The sequence below is a fragment of the Typopeltis vanoorti genome, chromosome 11, assembly GCF_054136105.1.
Source record: "Typopeltis vanoorti isolate ZY-2024b chromosome 11, IOZ_Tvanoo_1.0, whole genome shotgun sequence".
In the NCBI taxonomy this organism is placed as follows: domain Eukaryota; kingdom Metazoa; phylum Arthropoda; class Arachnida; order Uropygi; family Thelyphonidae; genus Typopeltis; species Typopeltis vanoorti.
The window spans coordinates 60,077,806-60,088,544 of record NC_143559.1 but is presented as its reverse complement, the minus strand read 5'-3'; the positions used below and the strand labels follow the sequence as shown (position 1 = coordinate 60,088,544).

The window sequence follows — 10,739 nt, the reverse complement described above, 5'->3', positions numbered from 1 at the left end:
ATAAAATTTAAGTCTTAATTCAATGACATTTTCTTTGTTGAAAGAAAAACTAATAATTTATGTAATTATTAAAGAAAAAATGCATACACTAATCGAAAATTCAGTTACTTAATGAATAAATGAATATTTTTGTGTTTCTTCTTACCTTTTGTTCACAGTTCAAATCGCTTTCAGTTGAAAAGTTCTTATAAACGTTCACCAAGTTCTAGACAGGATTCGAATCCAGGTCATTCTAACAAAAAAAAAAAGCATTGTCGTTAACCCTTAACTCCTCTTTCGTATCAAGAAAAGACAGATTTTTCCAATAGAAAACGAAAACTTAATTCTAATGAAACAGACTGATATTGTGAATAAATATTCTCAGATGTTAAATGACAGAAATGTCAATGGACACCATAATAACAGTTTCCACTGAATAGAACTGAAGATTTAAAAGATTTTCTTCTTCTAAATATTCGAAAAAGCGCTTGAAAGAATAATTATGAATAAATTTTCCAGGGAAGCTCTTTCACTATGTTTACATAGTTAATTCATAAATAAGTGTTAAATTTTAATTTTGCAAGAAACTCCGTGGAATTTTTAATGTATAAATGGCTGTCTTTATAGATCTCCATCCTTATATGAGACAGTTCATCTGTTATTGTTATTTTCCACCCTTCTATGGCTGTGGCTGCTCTGGAAAAAAGCTACTACACTCCTCTTATCCAGTAGCACCCTTTACTTCCAAATACATGAGACGAGACCGTTCAGCCTTATCTGACAATTTAAGATGGAAGGCGCCCAGTTCCGATCCGTAATTATCACTATAGCTGGACTAAACTAATGCCATCGATGATTTCAAAATTCATGCGGTAAGGAGAGTGCGGTAGACAACCATTGCCACCTCAGAGCCCTTAACCCGAAATACGAGGGTGGTCTGAAAAGTTCTCAGCCTAACAATGAAAAAACGAATTTATAATTTCAAAATTATTTTTATTTTTCAACATAATCTCCCTTAAGACTAATACATTTATTCTAGCGATGCTCCAGCGCCATTATCCCATCCCTGTAGTGGTTCTCAGTAAGATCTGCAAAATATCCCTCTATAGCTGCAATCACCTCTTGACTGGAAGAAAAACGCTGACCAGCGAGGAAGAGTTTTAGTTTTGGGAAGAGATAGAAGTCAGAGGGAGTCAAATCTGGGGAATATGGTAGATGTTCCAACAATTGTGGACTGGTCCATTGACCTGATGAAATATGATTTTTTCTTCTGCAAACCAAGTCTTTTCTCACGAATTTTGCGTCTAGTCTGGTTAAAAGATCGGAATAATATTCCCTGGTTATTATTTTGCCCTTTTATAGATAATTAATAAAAAAATGCCTTTAGCATCCTAAAACACCGATGCCGTGACCTTTCCTGCTGATGGAACCGACTTTGTCGTCTTTGGCGCTGAACAACGGGCTGGCTTCTGTCCATTGTTTTGACTGCTTTTAGATTCTGGTGTGTAACGGTGAATCCAAGTCTCATCCATAGTAGTAAATCGACACACAAAATCAGTTTTATTCTTCTTCAACGCTCTAAGCGCTGTTCAGAGATTTTCACGCAAGTGCGTGTTTGATCTGCTATGAGCGAGCGCGGTACCCATCTTGTGCAAAGCTTTTTCATTTGCAATTCTTCATGCAAAATATATTCTACACATTCTTTTAAAATGCCTATAGTCTCAGCAATTTCACGCACTTTGACTAGCCAGTTGATCGCACTTGATCAATGATTTCTGGCGCTGTTATACTTTTTGGACGTCCTTCGAGTGAATCATCTTCATGGCTGGTATACGGCCACTTTTAAACAGGGCAGCCCATTTCTTAATTGTCGAAAACGAAGGAGAAGAGTGTCCATGAACTTCGAATGAATATCTTTTGGCTTTAAACCTTCTTTTTACAAAGAAATTTATAACCACACGATACTCAGTTTTATCCATTTCAAGGAATACAGACAACACTTTTGCTTTTGACAGCTGTATAAAACAAACTACTTGATAGAATGACTTGCAATTTCACATGGATGCTTATGACAGATGTACCAACTTAGAAAAAAACTTGCCGATAGTGTTGCCATCTATGGTCGAGGCAGAGAACTGTTCAGACCACCCTCTTATGTTATATTATTATCTGAAATGGTATGGGTTCTACGGACGGTTTTCTCGAATAGATTAAATGAGAAAAAAAAAAAAGAGAAAAATTCTTACATGCCAGTACCAGACATATAACAGTATTTTATTGAGACATCCTTATTTTACGAATGCAAACTCCATTTCAACAAGACTCCAGGCTTCGTCAGTCCTGATATTCTAATCCTTTATTATTATTAGTAGTAGTAATATTAAGGTTTCAAGTACAGAATTGTAAAATTGTAAAATTGTCAAGTTTCATTGTTCATAAGATTATATTGCAGATGTGTATAACTTATGTGAAAGTACTTGTATGCTGATATGTACACTTGTACATAATGTAAATAAGTAGGTACGAATAATAAAGTTAATGAGTTGAATGGAGTAAAAAAATTATTTTTACTATTATTATATAGCATATTCATGGAGTCCAGAGACTCGTCTCACGAGACCCACACTAACGTTTATACACACAAATCTTATCATACCTCTCCTTAAGCTCATTCACTGTCAGGGCACTCACAACTAATTCAGGCAATCCATTCTACTCGTTCACAACTCTTCAGGCAAAAAATCTAGTGCACACATTCTTACTGACCACATTTTTACACAGCGCCGTCGACAAAGTGTAGCATACAGGCAACCGGCCTCACACCTCGGCTTAATAAGGGCGCTCGTTCAGCCATATTGCGGTAGGAGGCGTCGCTACAAATCGAAAATTACGCGAACAAATCGCGAATTCAATTTATGAAGGCCCAAACTCTCGGTCAAAATGTTTTGCACAGTTGATTTTGGAATCCCCAATTCATCTTCGATCAATCTCACGGACGATTTCGGGTTTTTCTTTGATGAAATCATGCACTTTTTGGATGTTAACTTCGCTCAGTTCAGTTTTTGGACGTCCCGGCTTGTCGTCGTCCTGAAGCGTCTCACGATCACTTTGAAATTGCTTAAACCACTCGTAAACTTGAGTACGGGATAAGCATTCATCACTGTATGCTTTTTGAAGCATTTAGTGCGTTTCGGTAAAACGTTTACCAAGTTTAACACAAAAGTCAATCGCAGCTCTCTGTTTGCAACTCATTTTCCGACCGTTCGTCAAAACATACTGTCACTCTTGGCATTATAACTCGGCTTCTAATGAAACAAATGTCATAAACAGTTGAAACAAAGTTAGGTTTCTTTTTGGGCAGAGGGTGTAGTACTGCTTATGAATTAGCGATCATTGCAAATGCTCAGTCATAGGTCGTATGCGATGCGTAGTGTGTATTCTCAAATCGTCTACTCAACTCGCCCCCAACATTAAATCTTGAGTGCGCTACTACCAACCATAAGCACTGATCAAGGTCATCCTTCCAGACAAGTTTTCCTCTTACTTATTACATGACTGAAAAACTTTTTGGATGTAATTTGGCCTGCTTAACTACTTTTCTCTCCTAATCTGATTTGGACTTTCTTACTATGCTAGTCGCCACCCTTGCTCGTACTTTATATTGCTCATGAATATGCTGATCACCTCTTCTTTATATTCCTTCCACAGTGTTTTCTTTTATTTTGTAGCTCTTGCTTTATATCTCTGCTCATCCACTTAATTCCCAACTGGTATGCAAGTGGGAGTTAAGTGGAATTCAGATTTTATACCCAGAGTCCTCCTGACTCCCTGCATACAGTCTGATATTGCTTCTCTCAAACAATTTCTAACCACTTCCTATGCACTGCTGACTTTTTCCATTGTAGCTTCTCAAGCTACAATGGAAAATGGCATTGCACCAATATTCCTCCTACATCTGTCATAATTACCATCTTTAAAGTTCAACATAAACTCTTTCTTGATGGAGAATTCCACGTTTGGCAACTTTCCAAAAGAAGACTGCATGGTCACTCTCCTCAACTGGAGGGAGAATGTTAACGAGTACCTTGCTTATGGATATATCTTCTGATGCTATCACCAGATCCACCTCTCAAATCCCTGGTCCCTTTCATAACATATTCTTCAGATAATCATCCATTAGCAACTGTATCGATCCCACTTCCATCTTGCCATTACTCCTTTCCACCCTTCAGTCTATGTCCCCATAGTTGAAATCGTCCATAGTAATTTTTGGCCTACATTCATTGTCCTAATCTGCTGATACTTGAGATTCACACTCCTCTGGTCTAGAGCAGCAACTAATAATATATTTTATCCTAATGGCTTCTATCGTGCACCAGATGTCTCAAATGAACCATCTCCTACAGACCTAAAATCATCTTAAACATCTAATTTTGTTGGTTATAGTTCTTAATTTATCATCAGCAATACCAGACCTCCTGTCCTATTTCCTCCAACCTCCCTGAAAATATAATATATTTTACATTCTATCCCTGTAAGTATATCAGTGGCTGTCAACCAGGTCTCACTAATACCTATAATTTTTGGACAAGTGGAGCTGATCTATGCCAAAAATTCCTCTCCCTTTTTTCTGATACGTCTGACATTCGTGTACTTGCATTTCAACATCCCCTTCTACCCACAGTTATCCTTGTATAATGTCGTTATACTTTTCGAATCTGAAACCTGTGAAATAGCATTCAGTATTGCATAGTCAATTCTGCACCCATTTATTCTAGTTGGGTGGGGACCAAACATATTGTTGATTGCAACCCCCTAATATCTCTAGCTCACTTGGTTTTAAATATCCAATCTCTTACTAAGCAACACACTCTCCAAACATCTACCTGTAAAACCATTTAAATATAGTCCATCAGGTATACATAAGTCTTTTCGTCCATGAAATTCATTCCATATATCAATAAACTGCACACAACTCCTCCTGCAAATCTCCTCATTGATTCTTTAGCAATCATGGCTCTTCTTCTGTCATATCATCTGAGGCAGCAGTTTAACAATATTTACTTTCTTACTCTTCATATTTCTTCTTTTAACAACTCTCTCAAAGTATATTTCTCCCCTTTCAAATCATTTGAGCCAGCCAAAACAATGAGTTCTTTCACTTCTCTCTTCTGGAAATTAACAGCTTCAATAACATCCTTGTTCGTTGCACTCGCACTTTCATACTCTCCCCATTCTTCCACCTGTTGTACTACATGACAGTCCTTTCACCAGTTGCTCTAGCTCCCGTTTTGTCTTGTGAAGGATGCCAAGCTATTTCACTCTTTACTGTCACCTCATCATCAACACTGTTTTAGTCACTTCTTTCATGCTCTTGTTTATATTTCGCTCACAAACATTTACTACTTCCACATTCTCTAGAACACTTTTACTATATTTTCTTAGATCATTAATATTCACTTGGTTTTTCCCGTTTTCCACACGACTCACACTTCTTGAACTCGCAAGTAAAACCCTTTACGACACACTCTCTCGCTTTCGTGCAATAACCTATTCAGTCTTGGTTATGAATACATAGAACATGCACTACATCGTACAAATCCTTCATGCTAATCTTGATGGACCAGGAAGCTTTGTCCACCATTTACTTTGCATGCATAGGTGCCATGAAAAAGCGTTTGCTAAACTATATCCACACACACACACACACACACACACACACACACACACACACACACACACACACACACACACACACACACACACACACACACACACACACACACACACACACACACACACACACAACTTTGCATGCAATCAATCAATTATTTGATCATCTAATAGGTTTTAATGCCTTAGAGAGAGTTAGGGAGACTGCTTTAATCCTATCTCACTTTTAGAGAATATCTTCACTGCTAGCCAATCAGAAATGGCTAAACTAAGACTATCACTAATTATAAGCGGCATCCGATGAACAGATGACTAACATATGCCACTATCTTGTAATCCCTAAACCTGAAACAATATTATTGTCTCAAATACTTTCAATTCTACGGTTTCCAGCAAGGATTGGCAACCTTTTTCAGACTCACAGACTGCATTCACCTTCTATTTTAATAATCGGGTTGCAAGTATTTAATCAAGAGAAAACAGGGAGTGAAAATAATACTTAAGTTATCAATTTTTATTATATCAATCTTAAAAAATACAGAATACTTCAAGTATTCTGTATTTCGAAATACAGAATACTTGAAGATTTCGAAATAAAGTACGACATTCTTGTAATGAAGTCTGATATGTTATTTCACATTTTCAGTAAAGAAGTACTTGCTGTTCCATTCATCATTAAACCTTCTTCCTTTATCTGCAATATAACGTTTTCTTGAATCAACTTTTGAAATTCTTTTTAACAAATATATATCCTCTGAAAATAATAGTTGATGTTATTAAATTATATTAAAAGACGAACAAGAGAACGCAAATGCAAAAGTGCGCCAAAATATTGGTTGTCATCGGATGAAATCGCCTTTGTTATACCCACTCATGATGACTCACATGGTTAACTCGCGCCAAGTTGCACGGCGATATCATGAAGAATAGGTATAAAATTATTTTTAATTTATTATTCATATTATAAAATGTACGAGCATTATTTAAATAATTCAACATATGTCACATGCCACGTAACCATGGTCAACCTTTTATGGGATGCATGCGGCCTGGGAGAAGGCGGTTTCTGACCCCTGGTTACGGTTTAAAGTAAATAAGATATAAGCAAAATCAATTACTAAAATTAGTAATATTCACTAAAATGAAAGAGTTATTTGTAGGACACATGCAGCACTGTTGCTACTACTACTACCCTGCACTATGCTACCGCCCTATCATCATCCGTCAGCAAAGTCTTTCAAATTCCAATAATTTTTAGTCACATGTACTTTACCAAGGCAACAAACTCCTGTTTTCTTGTATCCTTCCATTAGATACATATTACTGTTCATATTACATGATGAACCTCCTCAAGGCTTAGCACTCAACATGGGAGGTCGCTCTATAGTACACAACACTGGATAATCTGATACCAGATACACTGAATTTTGTCTAATAGCAGTGTGTGTGTGTGTGTGTGTGTGTGTGTGTGTGTGTGTGTGTGTGTGTGTGTGTGTGTGTGTGTGTGTGTGTGTGTGTGTGTGTGTGTGTGTGTGTGTGTGTGTGTGTGTGTGTGTGTGTGTGTGTGTGTGTGTGTGTGTGTGTGTGTGTGTGTGTGTGTGTGTGTGTGTCCTTTGGCTAATTTTTCTGTGTCCAGTGGAATAACCCTGTTTCCAGTGGAGTTCAAAGTAACAACAAAAAATGCTTGGGAGGTCGCTCTATAGTACACAACACTGGATAATCTGATACCAGATACACTGAATTTTGTCTAATAGCAGTGTGTGTGTGTGTGTGTGTGTGTGTGTGTGTGTGTGTGTGTGTGTGTGTGTGTGTGTGTGTGTGTGTGTGTGTGTGTGTGTGTGTGTGTGTGTGTGTGTGTGTGTGTGTGTGTGTGTGTGTGTGTGTGTGTGTGTGTGTGTGTGTGTGTCCTTTGGCTAATTTTTCTGTGTCCAGTGGAATAACCCTGTTTCCAGTGGAGTTCAAAGTAACAACAAAAAATGCTTATGTAGATTAAAGATATATACAATATATATGAGCAGTTAATAGTAATTATTATTACATGACACCTCCAATGAGTCCAAATACTCATTGAGGGAGGACACCTACTCTACATCTCTCTGTATTCACCATCTGCACCAATATCTACCTACCACACTAATCTACCACACGCCAACAACACTAGTATTTCCACAGACAATCAAAAACATCCATGTCCACCGCGGCATTCGACCCCACAGCCTTTTGGCTGGAGAAGGAATACGCTAACTGCTCGGCCAACCCAGGCTGGCCAAATATCCTAAACCTTAACCCCTCTGACTCTATGCTAGTTTTCAGTTTGGGGAAGTGATATCTATTAACTGTTCGTAGTTTTCTTAAAAAGAATCTGCACAATAATTATTCTTTTGAACTCATAGTATAATACTGTCAACTGAGCTGCAGCCGAGACACGAGCTAGTAAACACATGCTACACGACCTTCATGATTCTTGTTTTGAATGAAATTATTATTATGTGACACCTCCAGGGAGTCCAAAGACTCATCGAGGGATGAGTCTTTGGACTGTGTGCCAACAGCATCGAACTATGCACCCCTTCCAACTACTAACAGCGCTCAAACTTGCTTAACGTTTTTGCGAGCCATTAGTAGCAGAGGCTCTACCAATCGACCAACCTTTGTTGGCATGTAGTTACCTGTCTTTCTCCTGATGATGTTCATGTTACATTGGAGGAAACATATCGGAGTTTGTCTAGCATACATGTTCCCATAAAATAATTGATGCTTTATTTGTTAATTTAGTATTTCTTTAAAAAAGTTGCCAGATTATTATTTCTTCTTCTTTTTTTTTTTTAAATTCATTATTGAACGTGTATGAGCACCAGATAGCGCGTTATTAGTGAAACGCTCTTGGTTTGTTGTGAGGTTTGTTATTTTGATTAAAAGTTTCATGTTTTGCTTGTTATGGCTCATTGGCTTGTTTACACGTTACGAGGTTGGATAGCATTTTTAGCTTTTATGAATATAGGAACTGCTGCAAGATGCTTTATTGAAGAAAACTTTCTTCATTCTAAATTTTTTGGAGTCGGTGCCCACTCAAGCGCATTGCGACAAGGTAATCGTTTTGCAGTTCAGATGTGATGTTCTTGTATGATATCCGTAATGCATGTACTTGTGTACTGAATTTGGGAAATATTTTTAAAAAATGACAATAATTAAATATATATATAATATTGAAATAGTATAGTTCATATGTAATTTTAACTGATATGAATAAAAATGGTATTAAAAATTATATACGCTATAACAATGAAGTTTACTCATTTTGGAGTTCGTGGCCACGGTTATACGTAATTTACTTACAAGAACTGGAATTTAAATGGAATATGGAAATAGAAGGATTGGCTGTAGTATTCAAAATTAAATATACAAAGATACTCTGGAACAGCAGGTACTGTCAAGTAGATTGATGTGGGCAAATCAATCTACTCTACACTTTTTTGATTTGCGGCAAATCGATCAGAATGGAGAATTGGACAATGAAATTAATTAGGAAACCCCACCTCGAACCACCAAAGCAATAGCAAATATAATGGAAGCAAGCTATATTAAAATTTATAATGAAATAACCGAAAAAATTAAAACCAATGGAGGTCTCATTCAAGGAATTGGATTATCACCAATGCTCTTCAATATATATATATATATATATATATATATATGGAAAAATTTTCAATAAAGTGGAGAAAAAAAAAATCACCAGAATTAAAATAAGAAATAAAGAATTAACTAACCTTTTGTATGTTGAAGATCAAGTTAGTTTTGTGAAAATGAGACTAATTACAGGAAAAGCTACACATGTTGAACAAAATAATAGAACAGTATGACATGAAAAGCTTAATAAATAAAATGAAATCAATAGCATTTCAAGGTAAAGAAATTAAAAGATGCAAACAAGTCATCCACAACAAAGTGATAGAACAAGTGAACAAATTTAAATATCTAGGAAATTACATAAACCCCAATGGAGAAACTGACATTGCATATAAAAAGCAAAAATTCCTAGCAGTCATTGGAACTATGAACAGACATTTCAGTAAACAGATGTCTAGAACAACCCAAATAAAACTATAATACAATAGCCAAACCAATTCTGAAATGTAACAGTGAAACATGGACTTGGGGAGAACAAGATAAAAGACATTCGTGTGTAGAGGCTTAAGTGCTGTGAGGACATCACGTTGGAGGCTTAATGGATTTTTTACAACACTCAAAAAGAATTAAAATAGAATTTAATACTTCCTATATTTCGTCCTAGTCACTAGGACATCTATGGGGATTACAAAAACAATTAATGTAACATGCACACACAAATCTTACAATACTAAGCCCAACCACATGGGTGACACTAAAGTCCTATCTAGGTGGAGCACCCTCTAATGGCGGTAGTAGGTGGCCTGGAAAGTAAGGTGGGACCTCTGGTGATGAGTGTTTCCCAAATCTTCGGAAGCTTAATGCAACCGTATTTATTAAGATTTGGTTGGTTTCTGAGAGCTGCTGCTTCTAAGAAAAGTCTCTCTTTCTTGAATTTGAGCCACAGCAAATTCAAGAAAGAGAAACTTTTCTCTCTTTCCACAGAGTATCCACACCCATTTCTCTCTTTCCACAGAGGACCCACAGAGTATCATGGAAGAAAACCACTATGCTCCATCACAGCAAATTCAAGAAAGAGAGACTTTTCTTAGAACCAGCAGCAGTTTCCGAGAGCTCTCAGAAACCAACCAAATCTTAATAAATATGGTTGCATTAAGCTTCCGCAGATTTGGGAAACACTCATCACCAGAGGTCCCACCTCACATTCCAGACCACCTGCTATCGCCCTTAGAGGGTGCTCCACCTAGATAGGACTTTAGTGTCACCCACGTGGTTGGGCTTAGTATTGTAAGATTTGTGTGTGCATGTTACATCAATTGTTTTTGTAATCCCCGTAGATGTCCTAGTGACTAGGATGAAATATAGGAAGTATTAAATTCTATTTTAATTCTCTTTGAGGGTTGTAAAAAATCCATTAAGCCTCCATCATGAAGATAAAAGACAAGCGGAAGCTGCAGAAG

General features: G+C 37.0%; 1 protein-coding gene across 1 annotated transcript in view; it reads left to right on the top strand.

Annotated features, from left to right (window-relative positions):
* The first annotated feature begins 8,564 nt into the window (after positions 1–8,564).
* Positions 8,565–10,739, top strand: part of LOC150101625 (uncharacterized) — an 84,264-nt gene continuing 82,089 nt past the window's right edge. The window contains exon 1 of the mRNA XM_090400515.1: positions 8,565–8,740. Coding sequence (XP_090256641.1) covers positions 8,590–8,740 — 151 coding nt within the window. The 5' untranslated portion in view covers positions 8,565–8,589. The remainder of the gene's footprint in view (positions 8,741–10,739) is intronic.